The sequence below is a fragment of the Mus musculus genome, chromosome 6 (assembly GCF_000001635.26).
Source record: "Mus musculus strain C57BL/6J chromosome 6, GRCm38.p6 C57BL/6J".
Taxonomy (NCBI): domain Eukaryota; kingdom Metazoa; phylum Chordata; class Mammalia; order Rodentia; family Muridae; genus Mus; species Mus musculus.
In genome coordinates this window covers 90,866,308-90,886,086 of record NC_000072.6, presented here as the reverse complement: position 1 = coordinate 90,886,086, position 19,779 = coordinate 90,866,308, and the positions used below count along the sequence as shown (strand labels likewise).

General features: G+C 45.5%; 1 protein-coding gene across 5 annotated transcripts in view; it reads left to right on the top strand.

The window, feature by feature from the left end:
- Window positions 1-19,779, top strand: part of Iqsec1 (IQ motif and Sec7 domain 1) — a 328,885-nt gene that overhangs the window by 102,394 nt on the left and 206,712 nt on the right. For all 5 annotated transcript variants that reach the window (XM_030255340.1, XM_006505983.4, XM_006505991.4 and 2 more), the window contains exon 2: window positions 12,618-12,647. In XM_030255340.1, the coding sequence (XP_030111200.1) occupies window positions 12,618-12,647 (30 nt within the window). The remainder of the gene's footprint in view (window positions 1-12,617; window positions 12,648-19,779) is intronic.

Genomic DNA, 19,779 nt, shown 5'->3' with positions numbered 1-19,779 from the left:
ACAGAGTATATATGGGAGACAGTACAGCCATTAGAGAACATTAGAGAGAGCAGTGGAGGCAGGTAACTGTGTGACTGTACAGAGAAAACAATGTTAGCTCATGATGTTAGCTAACATTAGCTCTGGCTGAACCATAGGATGGGGAGCCCTGTAGACCATACTGTCTAGCTACAGTGTGTAGTCTCATCACCCATGTGGATCCCTTGTCTGGCTATCAGAGCAGTGTATACAAGAGTTGGATTCAAGTGTGGCACTAACTAGCTCAGGAGCACCCGAAGCTCACTGGGGTTGGGTAGGAGTATGGGCTTGGAAGTGGGAGAAGCCTGATGTCTTCTGCACACATCCCACATAGCACAGTGATAGTAAGGGCCCCAGGGTCATGGGCACTTAGCTTGTGTTTGAGGTGTATACCATACCCTCTGCCTATCATACATCCAACTAGGTGAGGTGGGAAGGATTTGGGAAGCCATCCAATTGCAAATCTGTACTGATAGACATGTTCCTGTCTCTGTCTGTCTAGCCAGGCCAGGCTGGTGAGCAGAGGCAACTTCCTCTGAGAACCCATCTGACACATGGTCTGAGACCCTGTGCACTAAGGCTGCCATACTTAAATAGCTTGGCATCACCTAGAGAGAGCCTCATGTACTAGCATGGCAGCTGACCAAAGTTCCTCATTCAGGTTCTGTGGGGCTGGGGTATCTGCATTTCCCAGCTGATACTGTTACTGCAGCTTCCTAGACCACACTTAGAAGCATTGGCCTGGACCAACTCCAAGGGTGGCAGTTGGAAAAACTGAGGCCTCAAGTGACAGGACCCATTCAAGGTCCAGATTGCTTGGCTTTCAGAAAGCCAGTTATTGCCACAAAAATCTTTGAGTGGTTAGGGAGCCTCATAGCCGCGTCTGACACATGGACCCTTACCTGAATAAGGCTTCTGGAATTTTCCAAGGTCCTCTGTTGCCAGAAACAACACAAGCTCACCCTTGTAGAGCCATCTTTCCCAAGAGCCTGAGGTCCCTCTGTCCATCAGGGTGAGGCTACTCTAAACCTGGCCTCAGTGGTGCATCTCTCTGGTACACCCTCTGAGGTGCATCCCTCTGGTACAGTAAACACTGCCTGTGCCCTGTGGTGATGAGGAGCTCAGCTCAGGTAGGTCTGCTTCTGTCTAGGCAAGGTCTCATTCAGCCAGTGGAGAGGACATGGGCTAGGGTCATTCAGTGTGGTCATGGCACACTAAACACCCTCAACCATGTGTCAACCTCCCACGGGAGCACTGGGTTGAGTTTCAAGGTGACTGACTGATCCAGGACAGAAATGGAAGGGCCTTGGCATGTTTCCAAGTTTTGTCCACACCAGTGGTTTTCTGAACTTCATTTAGGAAAGAATAAAGAGTGAAGTAAAGAAAAGGGAACACCCCAATGCAGGCAGTTTGCAGGCATCAGGCCTTTCAGGGCCATCCTGTGGCCATTGTCAAGAACTCAGCTGCAGAGGTTTTCCTCAGGATGGCTTTGTCTGCAGCCTACAGAAAAGGTCTCGGTCTCTTGTTTAGGATGAATACTGACAGATTAATGTGCACAGGGGACACTAGGGTCCACAGAACAGTGTCCTTTTTTAGTGTCACTGGCCCTGAGCAGACTCTTTGTGTTTGGGGCCCTATGCTATTACTTCCCAGCTACCTCAAGCACCACTTCCCTCACCTACACACAAAGGACAGTAACAGTCCTACATCTCAAAGTGACCCTGTGCGGTGGGAATGAATTTTGGACAAGTGGCTCAGACACTTTGGGGCTATCAACAGCTTTGAGTCAGGGATCTGTCGCCACAGCTTGATTCTTCTCTCTGGCTATACTTCTCTTCACTCTAGGTAGCTGATGTTACCATTCAGGTACAATGCTTTTATCATGTCACCCTCTGCTCAGAAACCTGCATCAGCTTCCTGTTGCTAGAATACACCAAATACACCTAAACCCTTTCTTTCTCAACCTGCTCTGAGCCAGGTTGACATATGCAGCATGGTCATTCTTACCCCTTTCCTTTATTTGATAACTGGTGAAGACAGGCTCCCTTTTATGCCAGCTTTGTTCTGGTACCTCCTGGTTACCATGGTACCTGCTTCCCAGCTCTTAACTCACCTCTTACCAGGGCCATACAGAAGAAGAGAGCCCACTGTCTTCAGAAGGTTTCCCTTAGGTAGGTAGGTAGGTAGGAAGGAAGAAAGGAAGGAAGAGAGGAAGGAAGGAAGGAAGGAAGAAAAGAAGGAAGGAAGGAAGAAAAGAAGGAAGGAAGAAAAGAAGGAAGGAGGGAAGGAAGGAAGAGCCATATTTCTTTTCCCTATAGTGTCACTTATAAGGAAGGTTGTGCCCTGTGCAGAAATGACTTTTTTTTTTAGAGTTATTTATTTATTTTATGTAAGTACACTGTAGCTGTCTTCAGACACACCAGAAGAGGGCATCAGATCTCATTACGGATGGTTGTGAACCACCATGTGGTTGCTGGGATTTGAACTCAGGACCTTTGGAAGAGCAGTCAGTGCTCTTACCCACTGAGCCATCTCGCCAGCCCAGAAATGACTTTTATAAGAAGCCTTTTATATCATGCTGAGATATGTGGGACTGGCTCAGTCTAGTCATGGGTTCCCACTCCTCCTTGGTGCCGGCCATCTCACAGGAAGCATCCACCACAAGATTGAGTTCAGAGTCAAGGCCTGGGGGTACAAGGAGATGTACTTCATCACAGGGCCTTTCTCCCAGGGAACAGCAATGCAAGAGTCACTGTGGCGATGCAAGTCAGCTTTCTGTCACTATGAGGAAATAGCTGACATAATCAGTGTCCATCTGTGTGACCTGTGCCCATGGTGTTCCTTCAGGAGGGAACGAGTTCTTGGAGCTGATATCAGGAAGGAGCTGTGACAAAGGGAGGACTAGACAAATGTGGTGCATCCCAAATGCTGCCATGTTTTTGTTGCTCAGTTATTTCTCTTTTACTTACAGCTATTGTGATGTGTTGAATAGTGCAGCCTGCAGCTGCCATCACAGTGAGATGTGTGAAACACACGGTGCCTGTTCTTTTACTTGCCTGCTGTGTGGCCTGGGGCAAGTCACTGAACTTAATAGAGAGGATAACAGTGAGGGGCTCTTGATGTGTGTAGGTAGATGCTGGCATAAGAACAGATTAGATATGAAGCTATTGTTGTACCAGGAGAGCATGAATGAAGTGGGGACACAGAAGGCATGAGGGGCAGGTATGGTGTAGCTGGGGATTGTGCCACTGAATGCATGCATGCGCGAGCACACACACACATACACACACAGTACACACATGGATTCACATGCATACTTACATACACACACACACACACACACACACACACACGAAACCACTCTCTCAGCCATATGAAGATAGTCCCCTATATCTGTAAGGTGGGGAACAGCTTGCATTTTCTACTAGGTCTGTAGCCAATGGGCTAGGAGAGGGCCATGAGGAGGACAGGGGCATAGTACAAGGGGCTGTGTCAGTGTGTAGCCCAGGCACTGACCACTGTTTAAACCAGAAGGCAGCATGCAGACGGGTTGCCAGAGGCCTCTTTTGGAAACTTGTTGGAAATGCACATCTGTGCTTACCCAGGCTTTCTGGACTTATGTTTGATCCCTGGATGACGACTGGGCAGTGCTGACCTGAATGTTGTTTACTCATGGCCAGGGCTGGTGGGGCTGCTGCCATGTCTTTAGTTCAGAATCTTGGAGATGTAGCATGGTGAGGACTGTGAGCATCCAGTTGCTTTGTTTGAGCTGTACTTCTGAGCCCACTATCTGAGGTCATCATTAGAAGCAGGGACTAGCAGGCACCAATATGTCCCCTGCATTGTATTTGTGCTCAGAAATTGGGGTGCATCCAAAAATGAGCAAGTTATATACAACATTTTTTTTTTTTTGGTTTTATGAGACAGGGTTTCTCTGTGTAGCCTGGAACTCACTCTGGAACTCAGAGATATGCCTGCCTCTGCCTCCTGAGTGCTGGGATTAAAGGCGTGTGCCACCACGCCCAGCTATACAACATCTTTTACCCTCCCTAAAGTCCCAATGAAAAGCAGGCATGATTCCACTCACGTTCACTCTGGGAAGCCAATGAGTTAATTGGGCTTCCTTACAGAGCTTAGGTGTGAAGTTACTTACAAGATTATGGGTGCTCCCACTCCAAGAAAGTCCACACTGGAAAGTCTTGCCTCAGCAGGGATGATGGCTTCCCCATAGGCACATAGATGGAGCCCTCTTCCCTTAGTCTTCTCCATTTTATATATCCTGGCTCCTCCCTGAGTTCCTGAGGACACATGCTGTTGGCCTCATTGCATATAGCTGGTTGGGAGGAATGGCTGGCTACTCAGGTAAGGGTCCGATGACCCTCCCCACACCTCCTTCTCTGAGGGAATGCCAGCCATGATAATATTTAGCAAGTGGGTCCTGATGATCTGATGAGAATGGTAGCACATTGGCTTGGAGGATAGTTCTGTACAATAGCAAGGAAGGGTGACATGAATGTGGGCACCGCCCTGTGACATTGCTGCTGCAAATGTTCTGAAGCATTCCACGGTAAATCCATGGGAAACATCCTGGTAAATAAGGCAGACCCTACCTACCCTCTCCAAGCAGAAGGCAGGAAGCAGATAGACAACTAGGATAGCTTGCTTCAGAGTATGATGTGTCCCTGTAAAGACAGGTGGGGGAATGTGGTGTGGAATCATAATTAGATTGAGCAAGCTATTGAGAGGAGAACATAGGGAGGGTCTGGATCCTAGGAGGTGGTATCTGGAATGGAGTGTGAATGATAGAAGAGAAGTGTTTAATTCAAGAGCCAGGAGCAGCTCCCGGGCAGGCGGACAGCAGTTTCTAAGTTGGGATGCCAGCAGTTGGGGACAGAGTAGAGTGTGTGTGGCTGAAACAGGCAACCAGAGGTATTATCAGACTCCTAAGAGGCAGGGGAATAGAGGGGAGCAGATCTGAGTCTCCTGGCTGTGAGCATTGGGGTAGAATTTGGATTGAATGTTCAGGGCAAAGTGTTCCAGAGTGGATGGAGAGGGGCAAACCTTGGTCTGAGAGGCTGAGGGAGCATATGAGTAAGGCTGGCACAGAACATAGTCAGCTGCAGCACTTCCACTACGGCAAAAGATGCGTAGGAAAGCCAGTGTGCCATGGACTTGAAGAGTTTAACAGCAATGACCTCGTGTGGCAGATTACACTTGATTTTTACTTGTTTTTCTTAGGCTAAGACTGGTGGTAGCTTCAGGCTTGAATTTATACTAATCCTGGCACTTCCCTGCAGACGGCAGAATCCCTTCTTGCCTATGGGGGATTATTTGTGGGTGTTAGAACTGTACTCAAGGGGATCAAGTTTGGATTCCCCATATCAGAGAACAGACCAGCCTGAACAACTTACCCACCCGGCTGTTGCCATGGAATCCCAGACTGTGACGTATAAGCATGGACCCTGGTGTCAGCTGTTATGTGAAAAGCAGACACTTGTATCTTCTGCCACCCAGAGGCTCTTTCTATGCTACCCTGTGTTGCTCATGTGGATCTCCTTGTTTGTATAGGCATTTATTCAGAGTTGCAGAGCCCCCATGGAGACCACAGCTGTCTTGGAAATAAAGATTTCAGTTTGCAGGGGCTGAAGTCTAGTAAGGCTCACAAGGACTGGACATGCCAGTGTATACCAGCCTGAGCAGCCAACTACCAGCACCTGGCCTTCTTTGCTTGCTGAAGCCCTGAACAGGTGAAGCATGGCAACAACTTGATACTAGCTGGGCTGACCCACCTTCTCCACTTTGTCCTTGTCCTTCCCCATTCAAATCACTGCTCACCTCCTGGTCTCTCAGACAACATAAACTATAGCATCCAGAACCTCAGCACATGCACAGTGAATGGATCATCTTGGCCTTAAGACCTGTCAGCAAGTGTGAGGTTAGCTGCTGTGACCTATCACCTGTTCCCTTCAATTTTGAAATCCATCCTTTTCTGAGTGCTTATCTTGTTTGGAAGGAGCCAGTAGGTTCAGGAATGCTTTTGATCTTCTGCTGCCTCTTCTCATGTTCATTGATGACAGAACCATAGTCAAGTACACACTTACTACATACCACACAGGCACAATGCATATCCCTCCACATACATTTATACCTATGTAGCCATCAAACACACATATGAATTGGCATGTATGTATGCTAATGTGCATATTTATGCAAAACAAAGACATGGACCCATACCCATACAGGAACACATGCCTACCTTTAAGCTTACATATTACTCTTCATGCATAGATGCATGCCCATATGGGCACATGCATGTATATACCTACACATGAATCACAGAGAGCTCATCTTCCTCAGAGTTTCCACAGCTTTCAACTTTTTGTTTCTCTATTGGCTGCTTTTGTTCCTGAAGTAGCAGTGCAACTCAACTCAGGGCCATCTTGCAAATGTGAGATGAGGAATGAGCTGTTTTGCCATAACTTCCCACCACAGATATGTCTTGACTTGCTCCATGTCAGGCCCATGTGTGGTCCAGCTCTTCAAATGCTGAAGTTGTTTCAGAAGTCTCCACTATCTTTGTAAGCTCTATAATCAGCCACAGAGCAGCCACAAAGCAGCTTCATAGCTGGAACACCATATAGTCTCCCTTTTACCTGCAGACAGGTGGCAAATAACACAGCTTGTTGGCAGCTACACCTGGGCTTTCTCTTTATTATATTCTTGAAGACTAATTGTTTTTTTTTCCCTTCTAAAATCCATATGGAAACTAAGGCTCACACAGGCTAAATTACTTTAGAATCCACATGGAAGCCAATCTGGAGCAGTACTGGGTGGTATCCTAGACAGACCGGCATCTAAGAGCTCTGCTTTGTTACCTGGCATCTCCTGGCTTTGCAGCATCCGAGGTTGCTAGGGCTCCTGTCTGAGATGGCCTTGCTGAAACTCAGCAACATAACAAGAAGTCCCTGGGGCTGCACAGTGGACATGATGGGCATTTACTGAGTGGATAGGCAGCAGTGAAGAGCCTCAAGTGGGAGCTAGGTGGAAGCTGCCTTCCGTGTGCTATGAGGGAGGTAATGGAAGAAGCCATGTGTAAATCATCTATGGCTGCATGATACAGGACCTCAAAATTACTAAGATAGCAAATGCCTTCCATCTTCATGTTTGTTGAACTGCACCCACAGTTGGAGACATCCTGAAAGCAGTGGCAAGGAGTTCACACAAAAGACTTTCCTACAGAGATCATACTGGTTGTGATTTCAAAGAGAGTGACCAAGGTCCCTGACAGTATACAAAGCAATCACAGGGGGACTCACAAACACTAAGGGGAGCCAGGTTATGGAGGTGTCCTAGTTTGCTTTTTGTTGTTATGATAAAACATTCTGATCAAAAGCACCTTGTGGGAGGAAAGATTTTATTTTAGCTTACAACTCCCTGGTCACAATCTATCATCAAGAGAAGTCGGAGCAGAACTGAAGGAAAAACCAAGAAAGAATGCTGCTTACTAGCTCACTCACTGGTTCACATTCAGTTAATTTTCTTATACAGTCCAAACCCATCTGCCTACAGATGGTGCTGCCCACAATTGTCTGAGACCTGCAACATCAATCATCCATCAAGACAGTGCCTCTTATGCTTTGGCCACAAGCCAGTCTGATCTGGGCAATTTGTCAATTGAGATTTCCACTTGACTCTAGGTTGTGTCATTTTGACAATAAAAACTTAAGAAGCACACAGATCCAGACAAATTGATAGCCACAGTTAGCCACCACTGGAGGACATATGGAATTGCTCAGGGTCAGAGTTATTTTTTTACTGTGTGGCAACATATAGGACCTATCTGTGTTTGTGCAACAACCTAAACTACTTCCTTATGACTTTGTGGGATTCAAGGCCCCAGCTTAGGTACCAGACTTTTGAGGGGAACAGGAAAAGGTTGAGCTACAGAGAGTGCATTGTGTTTCTGAGAAACACAGAAAGAAAGAGGCATCGAAAGAGGAGACCATCTCAGTTTGTTATATTAGGAGATCAGTGACAGCAGGACCAGAGCGCTCTGCCTGTCTTAGTTGCTGTTACATTACTGTGAAGAGATACCATGACCAAGGAAGAGACACCATAGCCAAGGTAATTTCTTAGAGAAGAAAGCATTTAATTGAGGGCTTGTTTACAGTTTCAGAGGTTTAGTCCATTATCATCATTGGGCAGGGAGCATGGCAGCAGGCGTGGCAAACTTGGTATTGGAAAAGTAGCTGAGAGCTACATCCTGATTCACAGGCAGGGAAAAAGAGAAAGAAGGTGAGGGAGGAAGGAAGAAAGGAAGGGAGAGCAATATATTGATTGACTGGACCTGGCATAGGCTTTTGAAACCTTAAAACCCACCCCAGTGGCTCACTTCCTTCAACAAGGCCACACTCCAACAATCCATCTCCTAATCTTTCTAATCCTTCTCAAATAGTACCACTCCCTGTGACTAAGCATTCAGCTATATATGAGCCTATGGGACCCATTTTTATTTAAACCATCACAGTGTTCCAGGCACTAGGGACAGAGTATTGTTGTAATGCTGGGCTGTAGTGGTGCTGGATGGAAAACCTGAGCTCAGCCTTGAGGCTTTGACAGGAAGCCTCAGACACTCCCAGTATGGGCCTCCCCAGAGGCTCCCAAGACAGGGCAACCTAGAAGGAGTTTAGGATTAAGATATGTGCCTGAGCACATGTGCATATGACACATTTGTCCTCATTCTCTCCCTCTCCCTTTGTTATTCACTGCATACTTTGTCGTCTCTCCTAGCTGTGATCAAATGGAAACAAAGTAAAGTACAAGAACTCTTAGTCTCTGCCCTCGGGTATTGCCTTTCCCATTCTGTGGTGGACTTGTCTTCAGGCTTAGAATAGTTTCATAGAGTCTTCAACTCCCTAGTGTTCATCTGGACCTGTACCTAGGTGTCTGGAGCAAGGGGGTGGACCACGTGGTCATTTTGGCTATTCCCAAATCCCATGATCACTTCCCCTGCTTGTGTAGACCAGTGTGACCCTTGCTAATACTCATGCCTAATTGCTGCTTAGGAGGCCAGTGCCTTTTTAGTAGTACTTATGCACCTGGGACATTTATTGCTGGAAACATCAGTTGTTCCTCCTTATCTAAGGCTGTGCTTTCTGTGGTCTAATTAGCTATGCTCAACCACAATCCAAAAATATTAAATGAAAATTTCCAGAAAAATAATTCTGCTGTGTATTAACAAAACAATGCCTTGTCCTTTAGAAATATTTATTTTTATTTATATGTGTGTGGGGAAGTGCCATGTGTGCAAGTGCCCACATAGTCCAGAAGAGGGCATTTGATCTTCTGAAGTTGGAGTTAAAGGAGTTATGAGCCACTGGATGTTGATTCTGGGAACTGGACTTGGGTACTCTGGATGAGCAACAAGGGCTCTTACCCTCTTTGCCTTCTCTTCAGCCCTCATGCTGTGTTTATAATTGCACACTGATCAGTGTGATAAGATCTTTTTTTTTTTTATCTTTTTGAGATTGCTTTTCCTTATATAACACTTCCTTTCACCTGTTTGCTTTTTGAACTATTTTTTTAATTGGGTATTTATTTCATTTACTTTCCAATGCTATCCCAAAAGTCCCCCACACACTCCCCCACCCACTCCCCTACCCACCCACTCCCCTACCCACCCACTCCCACTTCTTGGCCCTGGCATTCCCCTGTACTGAGGCATATAAAGTTTGCACGACCAATGGGCCTCTCTTTCCACTGATGGCTGACTAGGCCATCTTCTGATTCATATGCAGCTAGAGACACGAGCTCCCGGGGTGGGAGTGTGGGGGGGGCGGTATTGGTTAGTTCATATTGTTGTTCCACCTGTAGGATTGCAGATCCCTTCAGCTCCTTGGGTACTTTCTCTAGCTCCTCCATTGGGGGCCTTGTGATCCATCCAATAGCTGACTGTGAGCATCCACTTCTGTGTTTGCCAGGCCCCGGCATAGTCTCACAAGAGACAGCCATATCTGGGTCCTTTCAGCAAAATCTTGCTAGTGTATGCAATGGTGTCAGCGTTTGGAAGCTGATTATGGGATGGATCCCCAGATATGTCAGTCTCTAGATGGTCCATCCTTTCGTCTCAGCTCCAAACTGTGTCTCTGTAACTCCTTCCATGGGTGTTTTGTTCCCAATTCTAAGAAGGGGCAAAGTGTCCACACTTTAGTCTTCGTTCTTCTTGAGTTTCATGCGTTTAGCAAATTGTATCTTATATCTTGGGTATTCTAAATTTCTGGGCTAATATCCACTTATCAGTGTGTACATATTGTGCGAGTTCTTTTGTGATTGGGTTACCTCACTCAGGATGATGCCCTCCAGGTCCATCCATTTGGCTAGGAATTTCATAAATTCATTCTTTTTAATAGCTGAGTAGTACTCCATTGTGTAAATGTACCACATTTTCTGTATCCATTCCTCTGTTGAGGGGCATCTTATATCCTGCTTCATCCTGCCTAGGACATGCCCAGTGTCCCCATGCTGTATATTCTCCCCTTGTTAGTCCCTTATTAGTGGTCCTACTTATCAGGTCTAGTGCTAGTGGTAAGGGCAAAGTTCTTGACCTATTAAAGAAAATCATAGCAGAGGTATGGTAAGAATGAAACATTTGTCTGTAGTCATGGGGAGGAAAAAGAAATTGATGTGTTTTCTGTCATCCCACAAACCTCAGAATTTACGGCCATGATGCCTAAGTGTCCCATAAAAATGAAAAAGACACTGTCTTAGTCAGGGTTTTTATTCCTGCACAAACATCATGACCAAGAACCAAGTTGGGGAGGAAAGGGTTAATTTGGCTTATACTTCCATACTGCTGTTCATCACCAAGGAAGTCAGGACTGGAACTCAAGCAGGTCAGGAATCAGGAGCTGATTCAGAGGCCATGGGAGGGATGTTCCTTACTGGCTTGCCTCCCCTGGCTTGCTCAGCCTGCTCTCTTATAGAACCAAGATTACCAGCCCAGAGATGGTCCCACCCACAAGGGGCCTTTCCCCCTTGATCACTAATTGAGAAAATGCCTCACAATTGGATCTTATGGAGGCATTTCCTCAACTAAAGCTCCTTTTTCTGTGATAACTCCAACTGTGTCAAGTTGACACAAAACTAGCCAGTACAGACACTAAATTATAGCAAGGGTTAGACTTTTCATCTCCATGACAAATGTTTAAAGCCAAAAGTTTAAAGGAAGGATGATTTAGTCTGGCTCAGGGTTTCAGAGGGCTCCATCCATAGTGAGCTGACTGCCCTGTTCTAGACTGTGGTGAGGCAGAACATAATGGCTGAAGTGTGTGGAGGAATGAAGCTGCTCACATCACAGTGGTCAAAAAGCCAAGAGGAGTGATGGACCAGGACCAGGACCAGGATCAGGACCAGGAGCAGGGCAAGGGCCCACACACCCCCTTCAAAAGCACAGCCCTAGTAACCCACTTCCTCCAACCAGGTCCCACCTTGTGTAGCCCCACCACATCCCAAATTTGAATCTATCAGTGGATCAGATCAGAGCTTTCTAATCACCACTGGAGACACCCTCAGATACCCTGGAGTGTGTTTTAGTAATCTGAGGTATCTAATTACAATAAATTGAAAGTCAAGATTATCACATAGGTGTTGGTACCAACTGTGGTTGCAGCCATCTTCTGGGGCCTCAGTACACATCCACCACAGATAAAGGGGGCACTGTACCTGCTCTACTTCTCATGGTTACTGGATAGTTCATGGAGAAGGCTGAGACTGGTCAGAAAGGCATATTGCTGGGGAAGCTGTCTTGGTCCTGTATGTGCTGAAGAGTTCTCCACTAATGCTCTAGCTTCTGCTGGTCATATTGCTGGAGAGGCCGTGGGCAGAAGGATAAGCTATCTGGCTTCAGTTAAGTGCGTTTTTATTTCTCATTGCTTTCTGGCAATAAAATCCAGATTGGAGTAGCCAGATATTAAATTCCTGAATGTGTGCTGTGGTGTTTTCTCCTTAACCCAGGAAGCCCACTGTTCAAGGTCATCTGGGACACCCACTCAGGACTTTAGTCATTATGGGATTTAACCTCAACTCACCTTCTTTTAGTGGAGAAAGAAGGTGGCGCTGTTGGATTTGTACAATAGAATCTAATATCTAAGTTCTTGACATTTAGTCTTGTCTGTTCTGAGAAGTGCCTGTCATTGATTTCTGGGTTCTTGAAAGTAGAGATAGCAATGGGAATCACTCTGGGCACTCCTTCTAGGGATAGAGGGAGGCCTTCAGCTTCTTCCTCGTTCATTTATCTAGCTTCTGTTATGTGCCCTGTGTAGCATTTCTGAAGCTTCTCTGAGTTTGCCACCAAGTCCTAGAATGACATGGGTCCAAATAATAAAGGGAATGAAACCCCAAGAGCTCTAGGAGGGATGGCTTCCAAGGTGGAGTCATATGAAATGTACATAGGCTGTGCTGGGACTGGGCCTGCTAGCATTCTGCTGTGCTGGGTACAGGACTCAGGAATAGCTGAAAAGCCTATGTGTCTCTGCAAGTAGTATCCTATGGTTCAGTTGAATGAAGGTGTGGTGTCTAAGTGTGTGTTCTTCTCATTGCAGGTCTGAAGAAGAAAGTTCTCGCAGCATCAGGTATGTGTTTCATCTTCCTTTTCTGAATTTCTGTCTTGGGAGTGGCTCTCAGAAACTATGTGCTTTAATTTCTTCCCTATGGGTCCCTCTGCCCCCCTGACCACTGTCCAGACCTGGCCTGCTGCCCCAGGGGCTCTGGCATGTTATCTAAGCACACACAGACCTGCATTTATCATGTGGGTTTTTCCTGGTTTAGAATAAGTTCTAGAGTATGTGCAGTGTAGTTTTTTCTCCTTGTTAAGGCTGCTAGTTTCCTCTTGTGCTTAAACTGTGGCTAGTTTAGGACCAGACGTTTCTACACTGTCACTGTTGCGGCTGGGCTGGGCATAATGTTTAGGATGTTTGGTTCAGTACAGATTTTCACTACTTGACTATCACATGGGTACATCTCCATGGGGCAGGGAATGCAGGGAGTTTTCTGTCCCTTCCCAACCCACCTAATAAACATGGTGTACTGTCTGCAGTGGGAACAGTGACTGGGCCAAAGGGAGGGGCAGAGCTGAGTAGGAGCTCTGTATCTCAGTGCCTCTGCCTCTGTCAGCTCTCAGCTCAGGAGTCAGGGAAGCAAAAGAGTCATAGAGACCATTATGATCGGGAGGAGGCAATTTAAGAGCCTGTGGGCTCTGAACCCTTTGGGCAGCTGATGGACTTCTAGGTCTTCCGGTGATAACTAAGATGGCTGGTGTGTGGTTCTAGGTCCAGCTTGGTGGAACTGGGGTGTCAGTGTTGAAGGGTTTTCCAGGTACCCTGAAGATGAGACATGGAGGGCAGAGTGACTATCTCCTGAGTAGATAAGCAGCAACTAGGGGAGAGAGTCTGTGTGAAATGAAAGGACTGTTTCTAGAGCCCCGATCCATCATCCATCAGGAAGCAGAGACACATCAAGAAGGGCTGAAGGGAGAGTCCTAAAAGAACTGTGTGTAGTGCTGAGGGGATTAGCCTGGGACACACCATACACTGTCCAGGCTGATAACAGTGGGAGCTGGATATCAAAGAGGGGAGACATCCTGGGTGGTAGAGACTGGGTGGAGATGGAAGGAAGGATCAGATGGGTGACTAGAACAACTTGATGAGACAATCAGTGAAGCAGCCAAAGTGGCCCTACTATGCGAGGAACAAGGGGGAAGGAAAGCTCAGAAGGAACAAGTGGTTAAGGAGATGGCAGGGTGTAGAGAGCCTGTATATCTGTAGCTCCCTTTTCACAAGAAAGGACAGATGTGAGATAATACAGGAGGTGGAAAGAAATAAAGACACTAGTAAAATGACCTCTTTGGCAGCTAGGATCAGGAGCCCCTTTGGCGTCTACCTAGTGATCATCCTGCATGAACAGTATTCTATACTATTCATTCAAACAGTTAGCTAAAAATAAAGTGGCCTAAAGAGGAAGGAATTTTTGACTACGGTGTTGGGACTGATTGGTGTCTAGGGTGTGGGCTTCTCCCATGGACAGTGAGTGGACTGTATACGATCTGCTCAGATTGCCTGTTACTTAAGGCAGATGCAACGGATGCCAAGAGATAACTGTCTTTGCTCAGAGTGAAGGTCACATACCCATAGCCAGGACACCTCACTCTGTCTAGGGCTCTACTCCGGAGGGGGTACTCTTCCTGAATTCCCATGACGCAAGCTGCCGCCTTCTGGCAGATTCTCTAAGCCTCTTTAGCAGAGAGCTGTTTTGGGCATGAGCGTGTTTGGAAATTCATGTGCACCACTTTTCCCCAGGCAAAAACGTTGCAAGATCAGATGTATTCATTTTCCACAAATGAAATGACTCATTTTTTTTTTCTGAACAATTTTGCAAACGCAGGACTTTGGTCATTGTTCCTGAGACCATGTGTCTACTTTTGATTCCATTTAGAGAGAGCTCTGGAGGCCCTGAATTTGAATCCTCTAATGATGTTTTAGTGGAGGGAGGGCAGCTTGGGAGAAGAGAGGGTTGTAGGATTTGGATTCTAGAGGAATGGAGAGATGCAGGCAGGCAGGAAAGAGGGCCGCCGAGGCTGTTTAAAATGCAAACACTTTGCACAGGTCAACCTTGCACCCTTTCTTTTACTGGCTGCTTGTCAATCCTTTGAAATGAACTTTGCTGTCTGTGCTCAGGAAGAGGACTAAATAATATTCAATGAGGGATGTGCCTCATCTGCACAGCCTACCTAACATATTGCACAGCCCACCCCACCCTTCAGACATCTGTGATTGCTCTGTTCCTTCAGCTCAAGGAAGTTAAGGGCAATGAATGTCACATAGCTCATCTCAAACATTGCAGCCTTCTAGTGCAGAACATGCATGTCTCACTGTAAAGCCTTTGCATGGTACAGGGGCCCATTGTGCTTGCTGAAAATTCAGACTCTGAGGGCCAGGGACCCAGAAATTTGTATTAACGAACTCCTGCATAATTGAATGGCTGCATCTGTTCATCACAGGCATTGTCCAGGGTTGAACATGTGCCTACTTCTTAAGTATGAGCTCATGGGTATGTGGAAAATTTGCTGCTGATGGTTAGGAAAATACTGAATAAGGAGGTTCCATGAAGCTTGTCCCTCTAGTTTGGGCCTCTGAACTGTGACATGTTTTCTAAAGGGAGCATCAAGCAACTCAGGGTTGGAAACAGGAGCTGGAGGACTACTCATCTGAGCAGTGAGTGGGCATTTCTTGGAGAAGCTGAGCTTTGTGTTAGTGAAAACAATTGGACTTTTGGTGAGCATGTCTCTTGCTTCATCTGAGATGGCCTGTTAAATTATCTGGGCCCTTTTCTTCACCTCTATACACCAGATGAGAATATATTCTTCATTTCCTCATAAGGCCAATATGAAAACTGACAGATGTGGTAGGAGAGTTTGCCATGACAGGTAAAGAGAGCCATGCTTTTGGCTTTGGAGACCAGAGAGAAACAGGCTGGGGATTTTTCTGTAGCTTTGCCCATAGTAACCAAATGAAGACTGAGCCAGTGGCCTTGAGATGAATGTAAGTCAGTTTCCATGCAGTGACAAGTACCCGAGAAACATACTTTAGAGGTAGGAAAAATTTGGTTTGGTTTGTGGTTTCAGAGGCTATAATCCGTGGTATATGACCTCATTGTTTTGGGCCTCTGACAAAACAGAACATTAAGGCAGTTCTTTAATGTTAGATAGGATAGGGAGGGAAACATAGCATTCAGGGACCTGCTGGAGTAACATACTTCCTCCAGCTTGGTCCCACCTCCTAAGTTTCCACCACCTCTCAATAGCCTGTTAATTACGAATTTATAAATGGATTAATCCATCAATGAGGTCACAGCCCTTATGATCTAATCACCTTCTGTCTTAGGCTTTCTATTGCTGTGATAATGCTATGACCACAGACGAGTGGGGGAGGAAATGGCTTATTTGGTTTACACTTCCACATCATAGTTTATCCTGAAGGAAGTCAGGACAGGAACTCAAACAGGCAGGAACCTGGAAGCAGGAGCTGATGCAGAGGACATCGAGGAGTACTGCTTACTGGCATGCTCCCCATAGCTTACTCATCCTGCTTTCTTATAGAGCCCAGAACTACCAACCCAGAGTGGCACCGCCCACAGTGTGCTGCCCCCCTCATCAATCAGTATCTAAGAAATGCTTTACAGTTTTGCCTACAGCCCAATCTTATAGAGGCATTTTTTTACATTGAAGTTTCTTTCTCTCAGATGACTTTAACTTGTGTCAAATTGACATAAAGTTATCCCTTATATCTTCCAAAGGTTCCATCTTGGAACCCTGAGTGTTATGTTGAGACCAAACCTGTAACATAAAAGCTCTCAGGATGCATTTTGGACAGAAACTATCACACAGTGTGCACAGACATGGCTTAGCATTATATGGAATCAGTATAAGCACTGGGGTCAGATGATTCTGAATTTATATCTGTTCTTCTTGAAACTTCTTTGTCTACTTGGATCTGACACTGAAGAAACTCAGAGATCACGCTAAATTAGGAGTCTTTATTGAGCACATACTGTGTTCACGCCTTATTCTCACTAAGGCCGTGGATCTAGTACATGTATGTGCTCCATGAGAATGTGGGAGTAAGGATTCCATCCTCAAGGCCCGTGGACCAACTAAGGCAAACAGACAGACAGACAACCAGCCAACCAACCAACCAACCAACCAAACAAACAAACAAAAAAGTGGAGGTGTGGGTAGCACATAGTATGAGTCACATTCAGTGTCTGTGTTACTTTCTCCTTTTCCTTTCCCTACTAGTCTTTGCTGGCACAACTCTTTGAATATCCGAGCAGGGTTTGAGGGAACCCCTGTTGTCTTGAACAGAAAGTGCTAGAGTCCCAGCTGCAGAGTTTCCATTTTTCTCTCCACTGTGCATCCTACACTCCTTCTGTAATCCTGATTGAAGTTTCTGGGGATATTCTTCATTCCACAGCTTGGCTTTTTACTTTCTGTTTTCTAAGATTCTTAGTACCACATCCTGAGCAATTTTCTCAGGAAAGACTTCCATTTCATTAATATTCCTTTTGTTATATCTAGAGGGCAAGAAAAGGCGAGAGCCATGTGGGTCTTCAGCTGTGTTGTGTGACTTCTCCTGGGGAGACATGAAAAAAACACCTATTCACTCCAGACAGGGCACCAATGACAGCCCAACAAAATTTCCCTCCAAATCAATATTCTACTGAACCATTGAGTCTACTGTATTTACCTATGGGGTGATGCTTGAACACCTTAATCACCCCAGTGTGGATGACAGTTCATAAAAATGACATCCCTGGAGCAACCTGTACAATATATAGGTAGTTGCACTGAGTAGTTTTCAATCATTTACTTCTTTTTTTTTTTTTTCAAGGAGAACCTCATGAGTGGGACTCGTGTGTTTTATAAGTTTCTGAGCTTTTCAAGTGAAAAATTTCTGCATTTTTGGGTCAGTTTTGTTGGCTTCCTTGAGTCTCAGCAGCCTCCCATCTCCCTCTAGTATGAAATAGCTACAGGAAAACAACACTGATGTCCAATGCAGTGTGTGTGTGTGTGTGTGTGTGTGTGTGTGTGTGTGTGTGTGTGTGTGTGTGTGTGTGTTCGTGTTCTGTTTGCTTCTGGGGGCACTGCTGGCCCATTCCTTAACATAGGTAGAAAGACATTTCAGAAATCAGATTCAAGTTAAATTCAAATGATGCAAAAAGCCACTTCTGTGTTTAGAATAGTCTGGTGCCAGCATAGGAGATGGTCCAGAGAAACTGGTGGGATGGAAGGCCTACTGATGACTCAGTGGAGGTTTGACTGAGTTACTCAGTCTGCCTGTCTCTAAAACCTTGTAGCTCTTATTTGTAGTTTCACTAAGAACATATTTAGAGATGGTGACTGTTGGTGACCCAGGATTGGCGTTTGAGCACAAGAGGACTCTGGAACCATATGTGTGAGGGCGTATGGGCTGCAGCAGAAGGGCTCCATTTCCCTGAGCCTCAGTTTTCCCCACTTCACACAGAAACAAGAATGCCCCATCCTCAGAGTGTCTTTGATCTCTCCATTCTCTCTCTGGTCATCACACTTTAGCTTTCTGACCTTCCTGCTCTGAGTTCATGGATGCCCAGGACCTCTGTTCTTTCATTCCCTTTGTTTAGGACATATTTCCCGAGATCCTACTTAGGCTGGTAGGATCTGTGGTATTTCTACTTACTCAATTCCCTATAAGTGAGGACTTCTGCCATTTTTTTTCCTGGTTTTCTATGTCTTTGTTCTGTTTTCCCTACAGGATCATCTTCTGTTCTATTCAGCTTATTTTTATGGTGAAAGATTCTATTCCTGTCCCTTTGGTCTTAGGTGTGTTGTATAGCTGTGTTAGATTGTTTGTGTGTTTGTTTTGTGGTTCCCAAAAGGGTGCACTTATTCAGTGATCACCACTCTGCCGTATAGCTTCTGTAACACAAACAGTGTTCTTGGATATCTCTATCCTAACTTCTCAATTAACAATGTCACAGAGTTACAGGTATTTGCAATGAGGAATCCAACATCAGCTTTACACTTGTTTCATGCTTCTATATTATCTCTTGAATCATGTCAAAGGAAAAAAAAAAAACTAAAATCAAACACTCCTGTTTACCTTTGCCAGTGGCCTTTAAGTCTTTATGCTCTTAATTACTGTCAAATGTCCTTCACTTCAACCTAAAGACTCCTTTCATGCAAGGGGCAACTGGAGGAGACAAATAATGCCAACTCTTACTTGTCTGGTGAGGTTGTTAGGATGGTTGCGTTCCTCAAACTCTCCACTGAGACCTCACCTCACCTTTAAGAGTCCTAAAGGGCCTTAGGAGATGATGACACGATGACATTTTGCCCTCTGGTATGGAATGTGTACCTTTGGGAAAAGGACTTCAGATCAGTCCTTCTGCCACATGAGGAAACAATGCCCCATCAGAGAGAGAAAGAGAACTTTCTCCATGCACTGAGTTCCTGAGTGCCTTGGTCTTAGACTTCTAAAATAGTGAGAAGTAAATTTCTGTTGATTACAAATTACCCAGTCGAGGACATTTTGTTATAGTAGCACAGAGGAAATAGGGTACATGGAAAAGCTCCACCTCTCAGTCCTACTGGAAGGACTGGGTCTCAGGCAGTATGATTCTTCACTGTTTGTTTTGGCTTTCATCACCATGAAAGTATCAACCCATTTCCTTCTGTAACAAGGTTTTTGGTAGGAAATCTGGAGGAATTCAGGGAAAACTCTTCTTCCAGCCCCTTAGATGTGAGTAATTGCCCTGTGGTGTCTTAGGAGATGGCAATAGTGATAGTAGCAAAAAGTTAGTGTGGTGCTACTATCCTTCTGACACTAGTTAGGCTGGTATGATGAAAGCAGTTAGATACTGTGTGTATAGAATGGTAAAGTCTTACAGCCAAATTTATAGCTTCTCAGACTCAAAATTGAAAAGGACATTGTAACAGCCTATTGACTTGACTCTCCAAACAAGTGACTATCAGTCTCCATGATCCACTGATATGGAAGCTCTCATGGTCTGTCATCATTGCCGCCATTGTTGTTTTGTTGTTGTCATTATCATCATCATCACTTGAACTCCCCTTGAAGCCAAAAGGAGAGATGACTGCTGTTGGATATATCAAGCTATGATTGGACTGTTTCCTGCTTTGTCATCTGAAAGAGCCAACTAGGGGATTACAAA